Here is a 27,484-nt window from a genome sequence, read left to right on the forward strand (position 1 = left end):
CTGGTTGCAATATAGGAAGCAATAGAAAAGCTACTATCTTCTTGAGTAATAGTGCATGTCCCTATCCATCAGCAGGGTCAAGGCTTTTATTCCAGCTTGTTTGTAGTTCCCAAGCCGGACGGTTCTGTGAGACCCATTCTGGACTTGAAACATCTCAATCCTTATTTGCGGACCTTTAAGTTCAAAATGGAGTCCCTGCAGTCTGTCATTGCAGGTCTCGAGAGGGACAAGTTTCTTGTATCCTTGGACATAAAGGATGCCTATTTCCGGACTCTTATTTTCAGTTTCAGGCCTTACCTTTTGGTCTTTCATCAGCACCAAGAAGGTTCACGAAGGTCATAGCTGTAATGATGACCCTTCTTCGGATTCAGGGGGTTACTATCGTCCCGTACTTGGACGATCTACTTCTCAAGGCTCCGTCAATCACTCAATTGTTGCAAGACATCCGGATAACACTGTCTTCTGTTACAACATGGATGGATCCTGAATTACCAAAAATCTCATCTACAGCCTCCTCAACGTCTGCCTTTCCTAGGGATGATTTTGGACAAGGTGGAGCAGAAGGTGTTTCTTCCGCAGGAAAAGGTCACCTCCATCCAACACATGGTGTGATTGATACTGCGTCATCGCAGGGTGTCAGTACACCTGTGTATTCATCTTCTGGGGAAGATGGCTGCGACGTTCGAGTCCATCCAATACAGGAGGTTCCATGCCCGTCCTTTGCAACTGGACCTCCTCTCTGTGGTCAGGGTCCCACCTTTTTCTTCACCAGCAAGTTCAACTGTCACCCAGGACTCGCACATCTCTCCTTTGGCTGAATTCCTCTCACCTACTGGCAGGCAAGCTGTTTGCAATGTGGGAATGGATTCTCCTCACCACAGACGCCAGTCTGGGAGGATGGGGGGCAGTGACTCTGGGAAGACACTTTCAGGGCCGCTGGACTCGACTGGAGGCGGTACTGCCCATAGACATTCTGGAGTTAAGGGCTGTGCTCTATGCTCTTCAGGTGGCACATCCTCTGTTGAAGGGCCATGCAATCAGAGTGCAGTCCGACAATGCCACGGCTGTGGTGTACATAAACAGACAAGGCGGCACCAAGAGTCGGTCTGCCATGAGGGAGATAAGCCGCATTCTTCTCTGGGCAGAGGAATTTGCGGTAGCAATATCAGCAATTTTCATCCATGGGGTAGAAATTTGGGAGGCCGACTATCTCAGTCGACAAGACATTCATCCGGGAGAATGGATGCTCAATCCACAGGTGTTTCAACAACTGATTCAGCGCTGGGGTCTCCCTCAGGTAGACCTCATGGCGTTGAGGTTGAACCATCAACTGCCGCTTTACTGCTCACAGACAACAGACCCACAGGCGGTGGCAGTGGATGCTCTTACAACTCCTTGGCGGTTTTTGTTAACCTGTCCTCTCCACTCCCACTTCTTCCTCGACTGCTTCAAAGAATCAAACGAGAAAGGGTAAAGCTACTATTAGTGGCTCCAGACGGGTATGGTATTCCAACCTACGTCTTCTGCTGATAGACGAGCCATGGCATCCTCTGCAGGAAGATCTACTGCAACAGGGTCCGATTATCTATCAGGACTTAAAGCGGCTTCGTTTGATGGCGTGGCTGTTGAAAGGGCTAACTTAAGAAGAAAAGGTATCCCTTCAAGGATGATTCCTACTATGCTGAGGGCTAAAAAGGAAGTTACGTCAACACACTATCGTATATGGATGGCGTATGTATCTTGGTGTGAACGCAGGAGTTCAACACCGTCAGAATTCAAGATAGCAAGGCTTCTTTTTTTCTACAGGCTGGTTTATCAGCAGGCCTTTGTCTGGGATCTTTGAAGGTTCAGGTATCGGCTCTGTCGATTTTCTTTCAGAAGAGACTAGCATTATTGCCGGATGTCAAGACCTTTCTACAAGGGTTATCGGGTTACAACCTCCGTTTGTACCTCCAACGGCCCCATGGGATTTGGATTTGGTCCTCTCCTTTCTCCAGTCTTCCCTATTTGAACCTTTATAGACTGTGGAATAAACATTTTTATCTTGGAAAGGGCTTCTCCTTTTGGCGCTCGCTTCTGCTAGGCGTGTGTCGGAGCTAGTGGCGCTTTCTTGTCGTCTGCCTTACCTAATTTTTCATGAAGATAGGGCTAAGCTCTGTACGCAGTTATCTTTTATACCTAAGGTAGTGTCTGCGTTTCACATCAACCAACCGATTGTGGTTCCAGTGTTTTAAAGACGATTCTTCGGCATCCAGATCCCTAGACGTTGTCCAGGCTCTTTGGCTTTATGTTGATAGGACTGCATCCCTCTGGAAGTCTGATACGCTGTTTGTTTGATATGATATGGTGTGTCCTGGCTGGCCGGCTTCAAAAGAAACTATTTCAAGATAGATTCGTCTGATAATCAGACAGGCCTATCTGGCTGCATCGAATCAACATCCTACTTCAATCACAGCTAATTTTACGTGCTTGGTGGGTCCTTCGTGGGTGGCTGCCCGTGGTCTTTCCATAACTCAGCTTTGTGGGGCGGCCACTTGGTCAAGCCAGCATACTTTTGCAAAGTTTTACCGTTTTGACACGCATTTGCTTCACAGTATGGCCATGCTGTTTTGCAGTGCTCAGCGCTCTCCCACCCGGGATGGGGAGCTCTGGGATGTCCCTTCTGTACTGAAACTCCAGTGTCCCCTAGTGGATGAAGGAGAAAACCGGATTATGGTACTTACCGATAAATCCCTTTCTCTGATTCCACAGGGGACACTGGACGCCCTCCCTGCGCTGTTCCACCTGCATTTTTTTATTGTTCTTCCAGGTTTGACCGTTTTCTTCAAGGTCTGCTTGATCTGTTTGCATATATGCTTGCTTGTTCATGTATGTTCTAGCTTCTCTTCTCTATAATTCTATTTTCCAGCTCTCCTCGGGCAGAGTTTCTTAAGACTGACCTGTAGGGGGGTATACAGGGGGAGGAGCTAGCTACTATACAAATTTATTATCCCACATCTCTACCCCACTGTACTGAGACTCCAGTGTCCCCTGTGGAATCTGAGAAAGGGATTTATTACCGCTGGCGCAACATTGGGCTTCAAATTCAAAACCACCCTCCTATACGCCAGTCTGACCATAGAGCAGAAAAACTGTCAGGTTCACCTTCCCATGGTCCAGTGTTTCTGCTCAAAGTCTGATTGTTTCTCCGAGTTCCTATCTGGCTCGTAACAGACTTTCTGCTTCTCCCTACGTACCTCCTACTGTGGTTTTTGGTATTCAACTTCTTGCTTGTTTGGTGATTCCTGTCACTTCCTCCAACACATCTGGTTCTGACTCATGGCTAGTCTGACTACTCATCTGCACTTTTTCCAGTTACCAGTCTACAGAAATCCAGATTCTGTAATAATGAACAAGAAAGTCAATGGGTGTGCCAACATGTCCATGAAAGATTACGTTTTGCCTCATTCTGAGATCCGAACTAAGCTTCCCAAATCTGGATCTGAGCCAAGGCTATACCTATCGTCTCTAACTTTTATGCTCCTTGTTTAGCCTAGCCTAGCAGCTTCCCATGTATTTGCAAATGCATGCAACTAAAATCTTTGATTTCTATGACCATATAGTCTTCATATATTGTTGCAGGTACTATTCAGTGTGCGGAGGAACAATAGGGGGTTAAACTCCCCTCCTTTTCTACTTAATATGACCCCTCCCTTTCATGCACCTGATTAGTGCTGATAGATTGATTGAGCAGCTGCCTTTTTTTGTTTGTTTTTGTGGTAGAAGGTAAGGCTCCTGCAGGCATTGTGTCAATACTTATATGCCTTATAATAACACGGGTTAGGAAAGACCCAATTAACTGTGTTGGTGAGAAGTGGAGTCTACTGCTCTCCCAGAGAGAGAAGGTGATGCCAATCACTCTATTCTGTGGTATTATTCAGTACTTCTCCCCCAAGACATAATCCACTTGATGATTTTGGATCAGTCCCGGTAAAAAAAAAAAGTTTGAAGATGTTTAGCTATTATCTTTGCGTAGATTCATATTAAGCAGGGGGATCTGCATGTAGATGGAGCAAAGCATCTAAGCTATTTGGTCTGTTGGGTTACTACCATGGGGCACTTATCACCATATTGCCTGCTCTTATTATGCTGTTGTAACAGCTATTACGGCTGTCAAACACATGCCACCCAGACAAATGGCACCAGCTACTTTTTTGTAACACGCTTATGTTTTAGCTTGGCTTTGGCACATCCTCCTGCCAAATGTTTTGCTTTACTAGAGTGGCTGTCAATTATTCCTCTTTGATGATAAAGTTACTGTAAAGAGCACCTTGATGTCACTCTATGGGGCATGAAGGATAAATACTCTGTGTGGCCAGCGCTCAGAATATATTAGACAGAAGCGTTTGCACTTAGCATATTACTTGTGTTTCTTGTATTGTTTACTATGCCTCTATGGAGTTTACATTTCGCAGATTTTAATGACAGTGAAATGTTGTCAGCTCCCTCTAGCTCCTATATTTAACCCATGAACATTGTGTGATGGAGTAAAAAACACGTACACAGATTTTGCTTCTGTTGGGCACGTTTATAGCCGAAATGCAAATTTTCAATTTTATGAATTGTAGCAAAAGTTAAAAATAATAAATAATGGGGGAGCCCATTTACATTGTACCTGTAACTTTCCACCCCTCCACCAGATTATAGAATAGAGATCCAGGAAATTTGCATTACCGTCCTCCTTTCACGTGACGGAGGGTCAATGGGCCTTATTGAGAGTTGTACACAAACACGATGGTTTCCATACAACTCTGATGTTTAAAGATCTGCTCATGTGCAGGATCTGTACTTCTGCTCGCTCACAGTGCCCGGATGCCAATGGCGGGCAACTTCCCAGAAAACGCTGGCGTGACCTCGCTAGTGGCTGTGTTCTTGTACACAGATTCACTGGCTTCAACTGCGCAAAACCACCGGACATTCCGAGTAACCTTAAGGTCACTCAGATTGCTGATGTTCACACAGTCATCCGATGCTGCGCTTTCAATAGCCGCAGTGGATCAGAGAAGCAGGCGTCTGTTTACACAAAACACGTCCTGCGGCAATAGCTTATTTGTATGCTGCAGCTGTGCAATAGCTTGCAAGTATGAATGAGGTGCTAAATTCAGGTCCTGACGTACGTGACACCAGTTATAGTAACCATCCTGTTACTCCACACCCCAGTATACACCTCAATGTTTTGTTAGCACTAATTGGATGTCTGCTGTTCCTCAGCAGAAATGTTAAAGTTCTGATGGTTGTCAAAATAAATGTCACTGTATAGCATTTATCTATACAGAGTATGAAATAAAGTCCCTGGTAGGCATTTGTCTGTTTGTTCTCGCTAATCTTGAGAACCACTGGACGGATTTTGATGGAGTATTCACTATTCTATTGAGCATTTGTCGAGGAAGGGTTAGGTGTATGAAACCTGAATGTATAAGTGAGCCGAGCAGTGATGATCATAGTGAAGCAAGTCGATGAAAAAAACGTATGTCCGAGCGCCCCCTTGGCTTATGCTGCCTAAACCGTTAAAGATATATCACAATGATGGACTTTATTTTATACCATGTACCATGTAGAGAGTGATCTGTTTTATATGGTTTCTCCAGAAAACCTGATGTAATGCCTGTTACTGATACATAATTTGTTTTAACTTTTTTTTTTTTTTTTTTTTTTACTGTCCCGATTCCGTTTGTGAGATGATTCTTTCATTTCAAACGGGTCCAATTCCCGGTAAGCATCTGCTTTGGCATGACACTGAATAAAGCACAGGGACAGACACTTAACGTGGCAGGAGTCGACCTAAGTGGAGACTGTTTGTCTTTCTCATGGACAACTTTACATGGCCCTTTTGTGTGTAATGTCAAAATTAAATCTTTTTCGTGTTGACGTCAGGAGGATAAAGTCTACAAGGCAATCTTTTAAGATTATCGCTGTAAATTCAGAATTGCTCCCGTGTGAAGCCTGGGCAGGTCACTAGTTTTATGTAAACTACTGTACAATAATAAATTCTTCTCATTTCCCCTCCCGATCCCCCTTCCAGTAGATCCTAGCGCGTTGAGGCAACTCTTGTTTTCATGGCTCTACCTCCTTCACACAGTGCTATGATTCGCAGTTTTGTTCAATAATGAAAATTTGGGACATACGCACACTTTGCTTCCTGGGGGGAAAAAAAAAAAGGATCTGTGGTCGTCGCTGTTAATTTTAGACAAATTTTTTCCTAAACTGTGTGTTCATGCACCCATGGGCTATCAATGTGCTGCAATCTGGGGGTAAGATCTTTACATATTCCGGTGGCTCATAGATGAATCAAAGGGACCCTCTGACCGGCTATGTTATGGGTCTGCCTCCAAAGGGATCGTTTTGCTTTCTGACCCAGTTACCAAATAATTTTGGAAAAGCTAAAAGCGCTTTACTTAGTTTTTTTTTTTTTTTGTCTTTTCTTTGCAAAAATGATGTAATTGCCGATCAATGTATCACTTTCACTTGCACTTTATTAAATCATGTTACTGTATGTGGCCAGACTTCAGTTTTCATCGCTTTGTATAACACTGAAATATACTAGGACCATCCGGATAAAATATAAGACACACATGTTTTGTCGATGTTCATGCTGTCTGCAGCATTAGGTCAACAGAAGATTACCAACACTATTGTAATGCTATTTAAAGCCTTGTAATGGTGTTGGCATAACTTTAAACGTGATCGTAAAGCATCATGTTCAAACTTCAAAGTTTTATAATGCCGAAACTATTACAAGGTTTTAAATATTACAACGGTGTCTACAATCTGTAAATAAAATGCTGTTGAGATATTGACTATCGACCTCATGAATATCAACAAAGTAACAACTTCCCAAATATAATGTGTAACTCCTGCAAAAAGTAATAAAATTTTTTTGGCGGGAGGGAGATTTTGTGAAAAAGGCATTATGGGATATCTAAGACCTATCACTAATTAGCCGAATACAATTTACAGAACAAAATGCCTTCAACTAAACACAGGCGCAAAGAGAAATCGGGTAGAAAGAAATCACTAGCTATAAAGCCTAAGAACTTCTGACTGAAGTTTAGCTACCAGCTGGTGTTACCCAGGGGCGTAACTGGGCTGCAGGGAGAGACTGCTTGCGGCTGCTGAGCAGCTGCAGCAGTCTTATACCTGTGGGGGGGAGCGATCATACCGGCTTTGCACCAGGCTGATAGGCTCACAGTGCCTCCTCACCAGAGCGCAGAAGTGTTGGCTTTTTAGCCCAAGGGGATGCGATTAGACCACACCCCTTTCACCTTGGCCCGGCCAGGCTCTCTACGCTCCTGGTGTTGAAAGTTTCTGTGGCTCAGACGAAACGTGTTGATGCTATTACCCGCTATTCTAACCTACCAGCAGGCTGATGCCTGTTTTGCCTGGAGACTATCAGGAGATTACATGCTGCTGCGCCCAGAGAACGGAGCCTGAGACACACGGAGGTGAGTCTATTCTCAACAGCACTGCTAGCTCCGAACTACGCCGCATTATTCCGGTTATACCAGCCGTTTGACTAAATATTGAGTTCGTGATGCATAGAGCTAAATGCAGCTGCAGCGGCACCACAAGCCCAGAATCCACTCCGGTAAGCCATTATTGCTTCAGCCGCTGGGCCAAGTATTGTTCCGCTGGAACTTCACACAGATGAAATAGCAAGCGAGGTCCCGGGACCTTATAAGTGCGACTGTGTGACAAATGTGACTCCTATACTGGGACGCCACCACAGGTACCAGGTTTCACCTCATATACAGGTACTATTATTCCAAGACTGCTGCTGCGATTACTTGTTAAGAACTGACATTTTTTGTGGAGATATTTATATCCAGTGCAAATGCATCTAAAAGCACATTTGGAAATCCACACTAGAAGCCTTTTAAATGCCCATTCGCAATTGGAGATTCAAATGTGGTACGTAATTAGCACATATAAGAACTCATTACTTTTTTGACATGCCAGAAGACCGTTCTCTATTACCAACTAAATTGTATTGTATTTTTTATTTTATTTCCTTTTTTTTTTTTGTGTATGGTATTGTGAACTTCATCATAGTGGTGGTAGTACCTAGTTCTGGCCTCCCACGTCGAGCTGCGCTGGGTCATGGGGCCAGCCATTAGGCCATCTTGGAGGTGCAGTGGGTCCCGCCGGAGACTCCCTCTTCCTAGACCCGAGGACAATACAGGCTACAACCTGCCATGTACAAGTCCACTGGGGTCCTGTCGCTGGAACCCAGACATTTTTTTTTTTTTTTTTTTTACAGCTTGCTGCCTGCAACCTCCATGCAGGAATACTGCATGAGCTGTATATTTTAATGCCACGGGCTACCTTCTTCCCTGCTCCCTGGCCTCACAAGTGGACTGTGAGTCTTTAGCCGGACACAGATTTTCGTATCTGCAGCGCCTCTACCTTGCTTTATTACAATATTGCATTTACTCTTCATACCGGAACTGTTCTCCTCTCCTTGAGCTGAAACATGCTTCTCCTTCAGATGTAATGTGTTGCCATCACCCCCCTCCTGTTGCCTTGTGGGGCCCACTTGAATCTCCCAAGTCCTCTTTGAGACCATCTAAAGGCCTACTTTCTATATGATCCTTTAAACCTCGTTCCTTTAGCATAGAAGATATCCTTGCTACTAATTCTTTGTGTGACCATTGACGTGGAACCATGAAAAACCAGAACACAGAGGTTTTCCCAACCTGCACTTCATTAGTTAAGCAAGGTAGACTCTTTGCTTTAATATACTCGGCATGTTTAAGGATTTTCTGCAACACTGTATTTTATAGACTTTCTCTCAGCAGTAGACACTTCGTTTTCTGTGCGAGGATAAAATCACCGGAGAAGATATCTCCAACCCAGAACTTCCAGCCTTTTATAGGAAGATATCCTTATTAAATACGGATTATAAAATACTCCCCAAACTTCTAGCGGAAAGATTAAAAACTCTTATGTCTACTCTATTCTATAGAGATCAAACCGGTTAAGAGATCGAACAGGCTCCCTACCTCTGGGACTTTCTCCCTCACAGACTCTCCACCTCTCTACAAATTGGCTCTCAAGACCCACTACTTCATCAAGGCCTTTCAGCTCTCATCCTGACCTGCTGCTACATGCTCCTTCCTCACTGTCTACTCCATCTGTGTCACCCCTGTTTGTCTGCCTCTCCCCTTTAGTATGTAAGCTTTCACGAGCAAGGCCTTCTTCCCTCATGTGCTGCTCCTTACTTATACTTTCATCTACTCCTTGGAAGGGCACCTAACACTTGGTTGCTGACTCCCTGCTGTTTTTTTTTTTTTTTTTTTTGTGTGTTATATTCGTTGCAGCAATGTGTATAAACAATGTCCTTGCCCTGCATTGTATTGTACTGTAAGTCACTGGTTTCTTAACTTATTTATGTACTTTGTAAGGGGCTGCGGAACATTTGTGGCGCCATATATATAAAGGATGATCATAATAACCTGGGTCGGCAGTCTGTGACTAATGTTCGTAAGGTTCTTATAGTGATGCAACATCTTGAGTCCTCTGGGGATTGATGCCCCAGGGTTCTCATTGCTTAATGCTGAAAAAGCATTTGACATGGTGACTTGGGACCAACTTTTTGAGACCATGGGTGGTTTTGGATTTCCCGGGAACTTTATAACCTTAATGAATATATTAGACGTGAACCCCCTACATTTGAATTTTAACTAAATATATTTCTCCCTCCTTTGATATCCAGCGGGCTACGCAACAGGGCTGCCCTCTCTTCCTCCTTCCTACTGTTTGCCCTGGCCTTGGAACCTTTAGCGATTCGATTATGAAAGTGTCAATCTTATTTCAGCATTCAACTGGGTCAAATGGAATATAAATTGGCTTTATTTGCTGATGAGCTTCTCTTATTGGTCTCTCACCCATGAGGTTTTAGTTCCAGCTATTTTTTTTTTTTTTTTTTAGTTTATTCAACAATTCAGTTCTTTTGCTGGCTACAAAATTAATTTTGATCAGAAGCTCTTCCTATAGGTGTCATGAGTCTTGATACCCCCTCTGCCAAGGCTTTATCTCATTTTAAAATAGTCCATGATAAGAGCAAATATCTCTGAATATACTTTCCTCATGAGCAGTCTGACTTGTATAAAGTGAATTAATCTGGAATGCTGTCCAAACTTGAACATTTAGTACCTTACTGGAACAATGTCCATCTCTCTATGCTAGGCAGTAACACTTTTACATTATGCAGATGCTCCGTACTAAGCTGTCCTGCGCGGACACACTTAAATGTTCTAAATGACTTCTAGATTTTTTTGTGTGGCAGGGGGAAGACTCTTAGGATTAACAGTCAGTCAAGTAACAAAGGGGAGGTTACAAGGAGGCATAGGTTCCCCGATATAACTTCCTATCGACACTCAGTCCTGTTTCAGTATAGTATGAAGTGGTTATTGCGACAACAAGGCTTCCTCAACCCAAAGTTAGAAAAGGAGTTTTTCATTCCTATGCACCCGCAACTTTGCTGCAAATGCCCAAGTCTGAGCTGCCTTTGATACGGTAAAATATTATATTTATTGATATATACAATACCTGTCATTAACAAACAATTGAATAGATCCATCTTGATGACCAAATATGTGACCAAATGGGGGTAACCCTGGTTCCTTAACAGGCCTCTCTGATGCACACTACATTTTAGAGATTAAAGGGCATTGCTCAAATGATAGATGTGTTTGACCCAGGGTGTGCTTGGCTTACACTTCAGCAGCTAGCAGTGAAACTGAATCTGCCAGGATCTCACGGTTTTTTTTTTGTTTTGTTTTTTTTTAGATATTTACAACTTTGTCACTATTTTATGACCTATACTTCCAACACCATCCAGGTGATACCTGAACTGTTTTTTTATTGCATTTTCTTGCCTCACTATTATAAAATGAAACTAATCTATACTGATTTGATTCGATCTGTTACCTCTGACCCTTGGCTTAAGACATGAGGTCTGGAGCTTGTTACTCCCAACCATCATCACTGATCGTGATATTCTCTCGCTAATACTTTTTCCAATGCTCCCTCTTATTTACATACCTCAATATTGCAAGAAGTACACAGTAAATTACTTGGGCCTATATTAGTAAATCACAAAGTAAAACATTCTATACTAGATGAGCCAGACATTTTGTTTCAAATGTAAACCGGAAAATGCCACCTTGCTTCTGTAAAACGATGGCCCACTTCTGGAACCAAAGTCTTACCTTATTTAATTAAGTTTGTGGGACAAACCCTGTCCAAAGATCCAATCATCATGTTATTCCTATTGATCCCTGGGTTCCCCTACTCTTCGTACAAACCCGGTCTTAGCTTACTCCCCTTTTTGTTGGTAGTCTTATTATTATCCTTTATTTATATGGCGCCACAAGTGTTCCGCAGCGCCTTACAAAGTACATAAACAAATAATTTGACAAGCGACTTACAGTACAATACAATTTAGGACATGGATAATATACATTGCTACATTGGTGACCATAACACCTAGATATGCAACAGAGCATAAGCAACCAAGTGTTAGGTGCCCTGGAAGGGGGTAAGAAGTAGATGAAAGTAAAGTAAGGTGAAGAGGTGAGAGGGTAGTCTTAATTGCTCATTAGGCAATCCTTTGGAAATGGATGTCCATGACCTAATAATAGAAGTTCTTTATTTCAAGCAACACGCCACCTTCATGCATATTGAGAAAGGTGGACAAACCTTTTATGCACATATGGGGAATATTCCTTGGACCCCAATGTGCAACAAGATATCTTGACATTTTTTGTTTTTAATTTTAAATCAACAACATGGTATCTTTACAGGCAGCCGAGTACTGATGACACCTAATTCTCTATTGTTAGATGTATATTGACAATTCATCTTTTATTGCTATGTTAAGACTAGTAGGACTGCTTTTTTAAACCTCTTAACCATAAGCTATCAGTGTACAGCAAAATAACTGTTCGGGTGTGACCTAATCCATTTAATCTACTTCCAGTGTCCCTACACTCCTTTTGTATGCAATACCTGTCGTGTCAATTTATAATGATACTTCTGTTGTAGTAATAAAAAAATTTTCTCTATTCCTATTAAGGGAGATTTCAGTTATTTTTGTTTTTTTTGGGTGCTCTTAGTAATGGGTGCCCGACCAAAAGCAATTCAATTGTTCAGTCAGGCACCCATTACTTAGAATGCCCAAAAAAACAACTGAATCTCCCCCTCAATGTCTTTGTTATAATTTCGTTACTGTTATACTATAGCTATCAAAATATTATAATCAAGGTCATTGTCAATGTTCTGTGCCATACTGCTGTTATGGCACAGAACATACTGTCTATGTTCACTTATCTTCGTTACGGTTTTATTGCTTGATTGACCACACAAAAATGTTTATACCTGTTTATTTCAGATTTTTTTAAAAATTGGATAAAAAGAATTTACAACAAAACAAAAACGAAGTGTAGCAATTGGTAATGCACATAACTTGTTCCAATATATCCTGCAGTTGCACATTCTTCAATGTTTCATCATCTTTCTTCCGCATTCTCCTGGTAGGTGGACAATATAAAAATACCTAGTATTTAGTAATATAGGTAGGACAGCCCCTACTTAAGTTAATCAGCTTGCAACAGCTCCTCCAATGAGAAACCCTAAAAACAATAGGGAGGGACGGTAATTTAAAAAAATAAACAGGAGCTAGAAATTGTATGTTTGCCTGATGGTTGTTGTACGACACTAAACTTGGCATCACATCAAAGAAAACAAATGCAGTAAATTAAGCTTCTCTATTTACACCTGAGCTTCTGTAGTTTAATAATTAAAAGCCAGCAACGCTGTCATAGGCCAGCTTTCTTTTCCTGGATAATGCAGCCTCTGTAGTATAACATACAAACAGGAATGTTCTATAGTTTATTAGCCAGAAGAGTTAATAGAAATTATTTACAAATCCTATTCTCAATCGGAACATGCAAATTATGAAGAAAATCGCTGGAGTTCTATTTTATGTGCACAGGCAGTGGCAAACGCAGGATTTTAAAAGGGGGATTTCCAATACTTGGCTACAAAACCAATGGCAAAAAATCTAACCACATACAGGCAGCACTCCTCGGGTACCCAATAATCCAAGCTTGTTAATCCATTACTGTACAACGTTTCAGATGAATTTATTACATATTTTGGCAAAGCCTTGACGAAATATGTAATAATTGCATTAACAAGCTTGGATTATTGAGTACCCGAGGAGTACTGCCTGTATCTGATTGTATGATCAAGACTGAGCAGTCTGCACTCCGGCTGTTGAACTTTATTTGGAGTGTCGTCTACTTGACTATATTTATGTGGAGCTTTTCAGCTCCTCGAAGAAATAAAAAAGGCGGCACTGCAAAAATACACTGTGACATATACACGCGCACACACACACACACACACCCACTGACACAGACACACACTGACAAAGCCTAAACGCATATACTGACACACACTCACTGCACTGACAAAGCCTACACACACACACACTGATTAACATTACACACAAATACACACTGACACACACATACACTGATAAATACTACACACACACTGACAGACACACAAACAGCACTGTCAAAGCCTATACACACATACATACACACTGCACTGACAAAGCCTACACACACACACTGATTAACACTACACACAAATACACACTGACACACACTCACTGCACTGACGAGGCCTACATACACACTGATAAACACTACACACACACATACACACTGACACACACTCTGTGCACTGACAAGGCCTACATACACACTGATTAACACTACACACAAATACACACTGACACACACATACACTGAAATACTACACACACACAAACAGCACTGTCAAAGCCTATACACACATACACTGACAGACACACATACATACATACATACACACTGCACTGGCAAAGCCTACACACGCACGCACACACACACACTGACACATACATACACACACAGACTGACACAGCCTATACACACACACAGACTGACAAAGCCTTTACACATATACACACTGCACTGACAAAGCCTAGAGTCACACACATACACACTGACAAAGCTGGCACACACACACTGAAATACACACTGACACAAACACACCTCTCACTTGACACAAATTCAGTCATATAAAAACAGCGCTGGCATGACCTATTAAATGTCGGCTCCCCCCACATGTATTAGATTACACCCACCTGCGGGGGAGAGAGCGCCGGTCACTGTCACTTTGGAGGATCTGAATCACGATTTCTCAGCCTCCCACAATGCGGTGCCCCCATGGGAATTGGAAACTGCCCGGGAGGAGCTGTGCGCTACTGTTGCAGCTCCCCCTACAGCCAGCTCAGCCAGGTACAGTTGCCGGCTCACATAGATCGCTTTACTATATATATATATATCTATATATCTATATCTCTGCGCTGTGATGTAGTGGCGGGCAGGGAGGGGTTTCTAGGTACTCGGAAACCCCCCCACATATGGCACAGGTCTTACCTGGATTGAAAGGGGATACAGTCAGGAAGCCGACGGATCTCATTGAAAGCTGTAGCTGCTGGGTCTCTTAAAAAAACAAAAAAATTAAAAAAACAAATTCATTTTAAGTACTTGTTGTTCCAGTTGAGTGAGGCTTTACCTTTAAAAAAAAAAAAAAAAAGCTAAATTAGCTTAATTCTAATTCAAATAATACATGGGAGAGAACAGCAGATGAAAGCATTTTAATTGCACTTCACATTTCAGACATTTATACTTTGCCAAACAGCATCTTTTCCTGAATATGTCATTACTATGCAATTGGATTGCTAAATATAAGACTCCTTGAATACAGTTTGGAATCAACGATGGATTTATTTTGGTCTTGAGTTATTGGTGCGGTGTGGTGTTTTGATACACAGCTGTGTCTATTGCTGCTTTGTAGGTTAGTGCCAGTAGTAGAGACTGTTCTCTGGTTTAGGTAACTGCACTGAGTGTTGTCCTGTTCTCTCCACACACAATTTGTATACATGAGCCAGGTATTGTAATAGACTTGTACATAAATTAATTTGGTCCCTGTAGCACGCATCTTTATAGTCCTTTTTCTTGGGATGTGGTGAAGATGCTGGACGTCAATATACAGACGCCGGAATCCCTGAAGGTAAGTATGAAGGTTAGCCTGGGGATGGTGGGGTTAGGTTTAGGAACCTCCCTATGTGGGTTAGGGACCGGCACAGACCTGGGTGGGTTAGGCTGCGTGGAGAAGGGGGTTAGGCACAACCATGGGGAGGTTAGAGGGGGAGGGTTTGTCTACTTATTGGCCCCTGTCGGTATGTTCAACATCGGGATGCCGCTGTTGGTCTTCTGACCGCCAGCATCCCGAGCACCGGGAAATCATGCCGATTCCCTTGTTCTTAGCTGTCCTATTACACATCATTATTGCCTTTTACATAGTGTCTCTGGAGGTTGCACAATATTTGGCTGCCAGTTACACCTACTCATGTAAAGGCAGAGGGGAAAGAAAGAGAAATTTCTTCTGTTACAGAATACTGCAGAAAGATCTAGGAGGCCATTCTCAAGAGACTGCTCAATACATTATGTGCTATGTTACTGTGGTTGCCATGACACTGAGCAGAATTATAAATCTTTAATGATGACAGCTGCATTTTTCCATAGGATCACTGCTGTCTGATATTTGAATGTCCAGATCTGTCCTACTTGGCCAGTGCAGGTCCTATCAAATGTAACTTTAGGCACCTAGGGATAGATGTACTAATGGTTGGAGAGGAAGTAGAGAGAGAGAAAGTACCGACTAATCAGTTCCTAACTGTAATTTTTAAAACACAGTCTGTAAACTGACAGGAGCTGATTGGGTTGGTACTTTATCTCCCTCCAAGGCTTAGTACATCCCCCCCCCCCTCTAATGTAGTGCGATTTAGCTGCTGATTTCACATGTTATGATGTACTTAGTGATTGGATTTGCCAGCATCCTACTGTACTACTAATGTGTATGTAACCAGTTTGAAGCTCAAGTAAAGCAAGTATTTGACAATATTTGAAAAGCTCTCTATTATGATGCTAAGTGGTGGGGGGGGCTCACACATCCCACCCATTGTTCCTGCAAAAGGAATTGACTGACGAACATTGCAAACTCAAACAAAGTTGGAGCTATTTGTGAAAATCTCATACATTTCAGATTGATTTTTTTTGTTTTTTTTTGTTTATAATTACACTTTTATTAGAACTGGAGAATGCGGTCTTAGGGCCTGATTCAGACCCACTCGCGAGCGGCTGTCCGCTCGCAAGTGGGTCGATGTTATGGACTGAGCATGCGCACGACGGAGGGAGCTCCGTCGTGCGCATGCGCCAGACGCGACGAGCGAAGGAAAGTCCTTCGCTCGTTGTGTCCGATCAAAGGGGGCGTGCTGTCAATGTTGATTGACAGCACGCCCCCTTTGGTGGGCGTGCTGGGGGCGTGCCTCCCTGACGGGGGCGTTCCCACGGGAACGCCTCCCGTCAGAAGCCGGCCCACTGACATCACTAGTGATGTCAGTGGGAGTGATTTTGGCTCTGATAGAGCCAAAATCACTCCGGAGCTTGCGGTTGAAAACCTCAACCGCAGGCTCCGGCTCGCAAATTCGATGGTCTCGACCATCGCGACCATCACAATGCACGCTCGTATAGCCTGTGGGTGGTGACCCACAGCTATACGAGCGTCCAGGAGGACGCTCCATGAAAATGGAGCCCGGCCCTCATTCAGAGCGTGCGCTCTGCTCAGAGCGTACGGCTCTGAATGAGGGCCTTAGTTAGAAGGAAACTTAAATGATTTTTTTTTTAAAGTGTATTTGCCACTTATCTCCTAAAAATGTCTTGCTGAGTGTCGCTACTACGGGTGGAGACCTTAGTGAATGAAATGCTAAGAAAGGAACTCGCCTTGGCCAGGCACGTCACCTTGGAAAGCAGAAAGCCCCAGTTAGAAGCACAGTTTATCTGTCGTGTTGTCAGTACCTTCTGATTATTCAGCGTGTATTCATTTCACGTGGCGGTCTCTTATCACTCAGCCGCTGATCAGCTGTATAGACTGTCTCTCTGTGCGAGGATAGGAGCTGGTCAGGGTGAGTATTTGAAAGGAAATGGAATTCTGGGAAAGCTAAAGGGCTGTAACTGAAGATGTGCATTATAAGCGGCACAGAAGTAGGAGTTCTACATCAGCAACGCTTCTGAGTGCAAGTTGTGGTCGTCTGTATTTCCGCACCAAAAAGCTCAATTGTAACCTCTTGTGGTTTCCTACCAACTACTACACAAAACGTAGAAGCGTTTTTCCGAGGAGGTTAAAAAAAATCTTTTTTTTTTTTTTTTTAAATAAAACTGAGCTGCTAAAACCCAACTCCATTTTAATGAATGTACAATACTCTACGCCTGTGACACACACGTTGTAATGAGCTATTGAGGAATAGAGGTATCATTAAGTACGTTGTTGTGGTTCAGTAGCAATTCTACGCTATATATTTAAAGTGTACTGGAAAAAATTGCAGATCATTGTCTCAGCGGCAGTACAGTAGTTCCAGATGCCACTTGCAGGCATCGGGGTGAAGCCTATAGCCGTACACTTCTCATCAGCTTAGAGCTGAAAGTGTTTTTAGAAGTTCCTAGCCTAGGTCCTGCTGAGTTTATCAGAGGGATGACACTCAGAATAAACAATGAACCTCTGCATTTTTAGCTGACTGTACCCTTTCCAGCCACATTTTCCCCGGATAATTATGAGAAACCTGCTGCAAATATTCATGAAATTAGATCTGCATGGTCATTTGGAGTTTTTGTAGGCACTATTAAAATGGTGCCATGGTGTGTCTAAAATGCAACCAAAGGCCAGTTATCTTCTGGTGTTTCAGAAGGATCAAGATTCCTCTAGTGTTTTTGTTTGTTACTGTGAGTAAGGGCAAGCAAACGGTTATGGGGATGGAGCCTATTGATCCCAGTGACCCCATGCCCACAGTAGAGAGCAGCAGGTCACTCAGAGCTATATTTGAAGTGTCCTCCATTGCACAAACCACCCACCGACCTCACGTGTAAGCGCTGGTTACGTACCCTATAATACAAAGCTATTAAATTTAAAAAAGCAACCTTGGAACTATATTGCATTGATTGAAAGTGATCTAGAAGCTAGTAATTGGCTCTCCTTACATGACCTATGGATTTATTACATTGTTAATCAGAAACCTGAATCTGTATCTTGCATCATCTATACCAACAACATCCGGGGTCTTTCTCCGATTTCGGTCTGTCCGCGTCCTCTGTAATCTAATCGGGAATACATGGTTGGCGCCTGAGTGTTACGCCCCGGTTGAGCTATAGTAATGAAAACATAGTATTATTATTTTGATTAGAATTGCAGTGTTAAAGCCTGCAGATACGTATAAGAACTGTAATATTGCTGCCGTGTTGAGGCACATTCTGAGGAAACTGGCGCTACGCTTACATTTCTCTCAGTACATGTGGCTGAGGAATGTGTGTAGGTGTCCTGGTACAAAAACGTTCATTTTCTCAAGTACTGACAGGTCAGACCACTTCATTACACTTCTGACCTGAGCGCTGTATGAACTCAAATTTCATATCCAATTTCGACATAGAGAAGTGGAGACAAAATCCTGTGTTTTTACCATCTTTAAGGGAAAAATATCCCACCTATAAATATACATTATTCTACTCTGAATAAGTAAATTGGAAAAGGATTGTTTTACATGGGGAAGATTGTATGTACACACAGCTGAGATTTTAAACCATACAGTTTACCATAGACTGAACGTACGCTGAATACACGAGCCAAGGGCTGCAATAAAAAGTCTTTGCCGAAGGATTTCCAATGGCAAGAGTAATTTTAGTTTGTTAGAATCTCTACCTTGCCTCACCCATCTTTCTCTGTGTCCACCTCTTCCTATCCATCTTTTTTTCTGAGCCCCCCCTCGCTCTGTGCCCTTGCCCTCCTTTTCTTTCTCTCTCTCTCTCTCTCTCTCTCTCTCCGCCCTCTCTTCTCTCTCTCTCTCTCCGCCCTCTCTCTCTCTCTCCGCCCTCTCTCTTCTCTTTCTCCCTCTCTCTCTTCGCCCTCTCTCTCTCTCTTCGCCCTCTCTCTCTCTCTCCGCCCTCTCTCTCTCTCTCTCTCTCTCTCTCTTCGCCCTCTCTTCTCTCTCTCTCTCTCTTCGCCCTCTCTTCTCTCTCTCTCTCTCTTCGCCCTCTTTCTCTCTCTCTCTCTCCGCCCTCTCTTCTCTCTCTCTCTCCGCCCTCTCTCTCTCTTCGCCCTCTCTCTCTCTTTTGCCCTCTCTCTCTCTCTCTTTCTCTCTCTCTCTCTTTCTCTCTCTCTCTCTCTCCGCCCTCTCTCTCTCTTCGCCCTCTCTCTCTCTCTCTCTCTTCGCCCTCTCTCTCTCTCTCTCTCTCTCTTCGCCCTCTCTCTCTCTCTCTCTCTTCGCCCTCTCTTCTCTCTCTTCGCCCTCTCTCTTCGCCCTCTCTTCTCTCTCTCTCTCTTCGCCCTCTCTCTCTCTTTCTTTCTCTCTCTCTCTCTCTCTTCGCCCTCTCTTCTCTCTCTCTCTCTCTCTCTCTCTCTCCGCCCTCTCTCTCTCTCTTCGCCCTCTCTTCTCTCTCTCTCTCTTCGCCCTCTCTTCTCTCTCTCTCTCTTCGCCCTCTCTCTCTCTCTCTCTCTCTTCGCCCTCTCTCTCTCTCTCTTCGCCCTCTCTCTCTCTCTCTCTCTCTCTTCGCCCTCTCTCTCTCTCTCTCTCTTCGCCCTCTCTCTCTCTCTCTCTCTTCGCCCTCTCTCTCTCTCTCTCTCTTCGCCCTCTCTCTCTCTCTCTCTCTTCGCCCTCTCTCTCTCTCTCTCTCTTCGCCCTCTCTCTCTCTCTCTCTCTCTCTCTTCGCCCTCTCTCTCTCTCTCTCTCTCTCTCTCTCTTCGCCCTCTCTCTCTCTCTCTCTCTCTTCGCCCTCTCTCTCTCTTCGCCCTCTCTCTCTCTCTCTTCCCTCTCTCTCTCTCTCTCTTCGCCCTCTCTCTCTCTCTCTCTCTCTCTCTTCGCCCTCTCTCTCTCTCTCTCTCTCTCTTCGCCCTCTCTCTCTCTCTCTTTTCGCCCTCTCTCTCTCTCTCTCTCTTTTCGCCCTCTCTCTCTTCGCCCTCTCTCTCTCTCTCTCGCCCCCGTCTCTCTCTCTCTCTCTCTCTCTCGTCGCCCTCTGTCGCTGACCCCACCTTTTGCCTCATTTTTTTTTTTTTTTTTCTTTTTTTTATATCGTCTTTTCAGAAAGCTACCTCTGATTTAAGCTGCCCTGATGTACAGAACATGAAAGTAGTGGAATGTGGGATAAGCAAGGCAGTGTGTGATCGATCTGCATTGCTGCATGTACTCACTGTCATGTCTGCTTGTGTTTTCCAGGCTGTGCATGCACAGAAGCCTCAGTTTTTATCATTGCACTGTCAAGAAGTTGGTGGGAAAAATTATGAAGCGTCTATGTCTCACGTTGACAAGCTGGTCAAGTAAGTGTCACTGCTACCGTAAGCAGATCTGAGCAGGGTGACTTTCAGGTTTACGTTTCTGAACCCATGCAAGATGGCTGTGCACACAAGCTGCGAATGGTGCATGCACACCGTCAGATTTGCTAGATGAACGATAACTAACGATGATTTTGTGAACTATGAACGATTTCTGACCGTATTAAAATGAATGAAATCGTCCAAATCTTACTGCAAACACAGTTGATGTCAGCGGTATCTGACAGGCGAAAACGCGCATCGTTTGGTCGATGCATGCCCCACACATCAAAGATATGAACGATTTTTACAATCATTATCGTTCAGATCTTTAACAAAATCTGACTGTGTGTATGCAGCACTAGTGATTATGATCTGAGCAATTTCCATTAGATTATATTGGCTGTTTTTAGGCACCTATAGAGTTAGACACTAGGCATGTTTCTGTTTGTTATATATAATAAATACGCCATGTTATTAATGGTACATACACACGGTCAGATTTGATGACCGATTGAACGATTTTTGTATCGATTTGAACGATTTCATGAACGATTTATGACGGTATTAAAATTAATGATATCATCCAAATCTGTCTGCAAACACAGACTATGTCGGATACCGTTATCTGACCTGCGGGAACACGCATCGTTGGTCGATGCATGCTCTACATGTCAAAGATATGAATGATTTTTACAATAGTTATCGTTCACATCTGATAAGAAATCTCAGGGTGTGTATGCACCATTAGGCAGTCAGATTTTGATGATTTCATTCATTTTAATACTGTCAATCGTTCAAATCGTTGGTAAAATTGTTCATCGTTCATCTGACAAATCTGACCGTGTATGCACCATTAGGCACACGTCCACTAAATGATTAAATTGAACGATATCGTTATTATTCAATAATTGTTCGAAAATCGTTTGCAGATTGTTTACAAAATGTCTATAAACGACCAGCGGGCTCCCGCTGGTCGTTCAGACATCTATCATCATACAAATATGTCGTACAACCTGACTATATCGTCAGGTTGAGCATGTTTGCAGATGATTGATGTGACTACACTGAGCGACTGCTCGTTCAGTGTAGGCACATCACAGACTGACAAACGACTGCACGATTACAATGTCGTAATCCTGCAGTCTTTTGCCTGTCGTTTAGTGGATGTGTGCTTTAAGGTGTCTATCCATTAGGCGACCTGAAAGACTGAACGTCTAGCGTTCAGACCTTCAGGTCACCGGGTGCGGTGCCCACACTGAACGGCGTTCACTGAATGTCTTTCAATGTAGGATCCCGACCTGTTATCTCGGAATATGGGCAACCTGACGATCGTCGTCAGGTTGACCAGCATGTTCCGTAGATAGTCGGGATCGGCAAGGGCCCAGCGTGCATGCGCATCACTGGTCCTTGCCAGCTATCCATTACACGACTTTGTGAACAATGCGACCAATACCTAGTTTTTTTTCGGATCGTTCTAAAAGTCGTGTAATGGATAGGCCCCTTTAAGTCAGTTCTGCAAGTTGCCAGTGATATTTATCGCCTGTTTCTCTTCTTGACCTCTGCACTGTACCTCTCACTGCGTTTATTCAAGGGATACTTGTTTCAGCAGCATTGGTTCCTGATGCTTGCTCAGCATAAAGGATAACAATGTTTCTGCATGTTAACATACATATGCACACACTTAATTTTCTGCACAATTCAACCATAAACAGATAGCAATGCAAGATTAATGTGCAATTTGTAAAGTAAATACATTTCAGCTGCTCCTTTCCGGAGGGGCTTTGTGCTTGCAAACAATGTGATGTTAATCAAGTCGGTTTAAATAGCTAACTTTTTCAGCTTCTTTCATTTACTTTTACCATGGTAGTGAAAGTTGTAAAATGGTGCCCTCTAGTGTTCATGTTAGTATTTGCAGCCTTTTTATAAATTTTTTTTATTTTTTAGTAGTATTTTAAGTTTAAACTGGAATGTAAATAAATCCACACTTCGCAAATAGAGCAGTGGTTCTCAACCCTCAAGTGTTCCCAACAGGTCGTGTTTTGCGGATTTGTCTGTGAAAGCAGGTGAGATCATTACTGACCCTGTGTAATAGATGAACTCACCTGTGCGTGATTAAAGAAATCCACAAAACAGTACAGGGATGGAAGATCTACAATGTCTAGATAATCATAAACAGTCAATAGGTTGAGGCCAAATGTTCAACACTGACAATAGGTCGATATGGTCAACACTAAAACAGGTCAAAATTTGATTTTGTATGATTCTTAGGGTTAAGATGAGGGGTTAGGGATATTCACTTGGCGGAGGTGTTAGACACATGGGGGGGGTTAGGATGTGAATTAGGGTTAAAATAAAAAGTGTTGACATCTCCTGTATCAACCTATTGTCTGTTGACCATTTGGTGACAGCCTATTCACTATCTAAATACTGTAGATCTTTCAATCCACATCCCCCACAATACATGACCTGGTGGTGTTACTTGAGGACTGGAGTTGGGAACGCCTGCACTAGAGATAATGACATGCTCCACTTTTCCTCCACTTTGTGAATTAAAGGAGCATTTATTTATTAAACTCTTTTACAGATTAAAAAAGATTAAAAGGAGAACAAATTAACATAGAGCACATCCAATAATAACGTAGCAACATCACTAGAGCAAGTCAGCAATAATGTAGGCAAGTTGTGAGATAGCGACCGTATCATGGATATAAAAGAGGAAGGATAGTGTGGAAGAGATTGGGAAGGGTAGTGGGTTGTAGTAATGGCAGCAAAGGTGTAACACTAGGGAGGGGTGGGAGAGGTAAGGAGAAGAGGTGGAAAGGGTTTAAAAGGACGGATGTGGTGGGAATGAGCCAGGATGAGCACAGGGGGGCATTGAATGGGGAGCGCGACCAAAGAGGATCATTGTGTGCCAGGAATTAGTGTAGCGTAATGTGAGAACCAGGGATCAGATTGCATGACACTTATGGATTGTGTTATTGAGGAGCCCAGCTATATATTCCACAATTCAACGCTGCTTGTTTGGAAAGGGGATCAGGGAGTTTCCAATTACGCGCAAGTTGATTGTGCGCCACACTGCGTGTGCAGCCAGCAATCTTGTTGGTGTTCTTTGGAAGTTGACGAGATGGGACACATAATAAACGGTGAGATGGGTCAGGGGTTTCAGCACGACCCGTAATGGTCACTATGAGGGTATTAATGTCTTCCAGTAAGAGGTGATTTTAGGACATGACCACTAGATGTGAAAATAAAAAGTGATGGTTTGGCCGCAACATGTTCAACAGAGGTCTGATGCATTAGGGTACACCTTATGCAGCCTATTGGGAACCATGGGGAGGAGGTATTATCCGTGCAGCTATTGCTCTTCCTGCTTCATCTTTGTAGTGAAGCAGGAAGCTGTACCTATGAGATGTATGAACATTTCGTCTGCCGTAGTGGGGGAGTGAAAACTTCCTCCTCCAGCGATCTCTGACAGAGCACACGGCGCATCAGCCCAGTGCGCTGTCTCACCTCCATGCCGGCTCCACTGGGCATGCACAAGGTCTCACAAGCATCTTGAGATCTCATGTGCAGGCAGGGACAGTGCTGTCCCTGCTATGGTGATAGGGTAATGTCGGTGCCACTGACCGTTCACACATTGGGTGGCACATCGGCATGCTATTTTGTAGATAGCACCGCCGATGATGATGGGGGCGCATAGTGTCATTTAACACCCAACCCTATATTAATACATGGCGGAGTAACAGTATCAGCACATATAACATGCACTGATACCACTAAACCCCCATATCACCCCTTCATACATCTCCCCCATGTACCATCTGGTGAGCACTTTAAAGGAGCTTTTCTTAATAGCAGCTCTTATAGAGGACTTCAAAATGTGTGATTAAGGACCAGGTGTCTGGTCCCAACTTTCGTCCTAAGTCCGCTTCCCAAGCTACTTTGTGTTGGAACATAGAGCGTGTGTCAGTAAGGTGATACATGCTTTTGTACCGTTTATTATTCACCTGGCTTGAGTTGCTTTTATTTCAGTTTACACTTGAAAAATGGGGGTGTTCTTAAAATATTGTATTTAATGCGTACTCCTGTATATTCATTATATATTTATGAAGTTGATGCAGAATTGAAAGCAAGCCGGCTGTTATTGCTCTTGCATTGTCCACACAGAACTAGAGGTGTGTTGTTGCTGGTATACATCTGCGGCCGGCCCACATACTATCTGTGCGTTTGTTCATAGCCTTCATTATGATCAGCGCGCACTTGTACAAGCCCTGTCCCTAGTGTAAAAGATCTTTCTCGCACGCACCACTAAGCATAGCCCCCAATTGGGACAGCTTGCGCTCACTGAGCTCTACATCTGTGCGAATGCCCCATTGCCACCCAATTGCACTGTTTCAGCCATAAGTGCAGATGCGTTCAGTTTGCACTTGGCTCTAGAGTGGTAACTGGAAAACCGTGCAAGATACGTTCCGCAAATGAACAGTACGCCCCTATGTGTATGTTTCATTGAATAGACGTGAATACAATTTGTGCTGAGTGCAAAATGCATACATGGTATATTCTCATTATAATGCACAATACAGCATGTCTGTGTATCTACAGTGTATTTGTGTCTACGCGAGTGCAAGCTATGCGGTTTTCTGCCAAAGTTGGCAAAATAAATATGTAAGACAACTATTAGGAATTTTGTTGTTCTGTAACCCAGCTTGTTCCTTTTAATGTTGTCAGTCAATGTTACATTGCTGTCTTCAGCTTGCACTAGCTGACAGAAATCACATGGCCGAATGCTTAACAGACAGATGAGAGACTGCAGACGTGATGTGCCCACTTCTGGGTAATATGAGGTTGTGCAAACATGTCATCAGCTGGATGAGTAATTCTGCACTTTAATGTGTTGTGAGACTCTTGACATTGACCAGTAAGCTACACGAGAGCTCTGAGTGTCAACTGTTCCCGATGATGAAAAGATGGTATCTTGTGTTAGCTGCAGCTAATGAAACAATACCAGCCCTGTAAATGACAGTCCTGAAACAGGCAAGCGCTAATGCAGCTAGAACTAATGACCCTTTCCTTAGAGAAAAAGATAATTTTCACACGATCCAGTGACCATATTTTAAAACTGCTAAATGTAAAACACCAGTTACCTTGCATAAAAGAGCTGCTCTTGGCATTTGTCATTATATTTGCTCTTTTAGCTGCGTGCAAGCAATTAGTCTCTGTTATCAGTCGTTTTATGCACAGAGGTGACTGCAGGGAAGTTGGTGGAGTGCAGCAGAATATCTTCCCCTCAAAGAATACCATTTTATCTCAAATATTTCTCCTTCATCCATAGGGGACACTGGAGGCTTCAAGACAGTGTGGTATAGATGGTGCTGAGTGGAGCTGGCACTTTAATTTATTTTGAAGTGTGACTAGCTCCTTCCCCTCTATACCCCCCTACAAGCCCAGTGTAAGTTCGTGCCTGAGGGGAGCTGGATGGGTTTTACAGTTCTCCTCAGGGTTTATGAATTTTTTTTAATCGATCATTGAGGACAGACAGGCAGTAGCTGCACTGCCTGTCTGCACCGTGGGAGCTGCCGGGTGGACCCGCTCACAAAGTGCATGCCCTTCGCATACCTCCCACAATGACCCTCTCCAGGAGGGACACAATGCTCTGGTCCTGGACTTCCCTGGTAAGAGCTGGGGCTGCAGCGCAGTTCAAAATTCAAATAGGGGAGTCACACCAACTGTCATTTCACACGCTGCCAAACATCACTGGCTGGGACTCACTGGCAGTTGGTGTGACTCCCCTTTTTGAATTTTGGACTGTACTGCAGCCCTCCCCTCTGGAGCCGCCACCAATCATAAATTACCAGGGAAGTCCAGGACCAGAGCATTGTGTCCCTCCTGGAGAGGGTCATGTTGGGAGGTATGACTTCGCCTGGGGTTCCCGACTTCAGAGACCTCAGTCTCCATTTAGGGGGTTCCGCATGCCGCTGCTTACAGCATGCATAGCGGACCCCCACCAGTCAATAACCGCCGCGGCGCTGGCAGCATGCACCCCGTAAGTATTACCTGGCTCCCGGACTAGCGGGGCAGCCAGGTTATCTCTCTACATAGGCAGTATGCAATGCGCTGCCCCGATTGTCAGGGCAGCCAGACAGCGCAGACATGCCGCGGGGGCGTCCCAGACTGTTCGATTCCTCTGCTTCACAGCATGCTCTCCTGGCGTCCTAAAAGATATCCCCTATCAGCTGCAGTGCCAGTCAGTGTGTACGCATACTGCCCCGATAAGCGCGGCAGCCAGGCAGTACAAACGGCTGGGGACGCCAGTTCCATACAGCGTGCCTTGCGGGGGGGCGGAGCTTAGCTCCGGAGCCCTGCTCCTTCCTCCCAGCGGCCCCAGCGCTTCCTGAAAGCGCGCTGGCGGCCATTACAAGGAGAAAACAGCATCTACTGCACATCACAAACTGCTGCACAAAACTGAAGCCTGATCCCAGTCTGTAAGTACAATGGGGTTTAGGCTGGTCACAAGAGCATCGAAGGTAGGTTAGCAACAACTTATTTATTAGTGGTTATTCCTCCTATGCTTAGCGTTTTCTGGCACTGCTAGGAGCACTATTAGGGCTAGTGTGGCTCTCTCCTGCCTCTCTGTATCCCAGTTTCTTCGTCTCCTGACCTATTTCACTACACTTTTATGTTGTGTGGGGTCTGTATGTAGAATGACTGGCAAATCAAAAGCATCTCAAAAGTTATTCACCTGCAAAAAGTGTGCAGTTAAATTTGCTCAGAGGCAGTCCTCTAACTCCCGATTGTGTGACAATTGCAATACTGTGGAACAATCTGCAGGTTACATCAGTTATGTCCAGGGGCGGAATGGGATGGAAAACCAGCCCGGGAAATTTCTGAAGCAGTCCTAAATGGGAGGAGGTGGTGTCTGTGAAGGGGGCGGGATCTGATGGCATATCTAAATGGATCTGATGGTATG

General features: G+C 43.9%; 1 protein-coding gene across 3 annotated transcripts in view; it reads left to right on the forward strand.

The window, feature by feature from the left end:
* INPP5A (inositol polyphosphate-5-phosphatase A) overlaps positions 1 to 27,484 on the forward strand; it is a 567,250-nt gene that overhangs the window by 189,866 nt on the left and 349,900 nt on the right. For all 3 annotated transcript variants that reach the window (XM_088476881.1, XM_088476880.1, XM_088476879.1), the window contains exon 3: positions 20,420 to 20,520. In XM_088476881.1, coding sequence (XP_088333007.1) covers positions 20,495 to 20,520 — 26 coding nt within the window. In that variant the 5' untranslated portion in view covers positions 20,420 to 20,494. The remainder of the gene's footprint in view (positions 1 to 20,419; positions 20,521 to 27,484) is intronic.

Source organism: Taudactylus pleione, unplaced genomic scaffold (genome assembly GCF_031769625.1).
Source record: "Taudactylus pleione unplaced genomic scaffold, aTauple2 ptg000198l, whole genome shotgun sequence".
Lineage (NCBI taxonomy): Eukaryota > Metazoa > Chordata > Amphibia > Anura > Myobatrachidae > Taudactylus > Taudactylus pleione.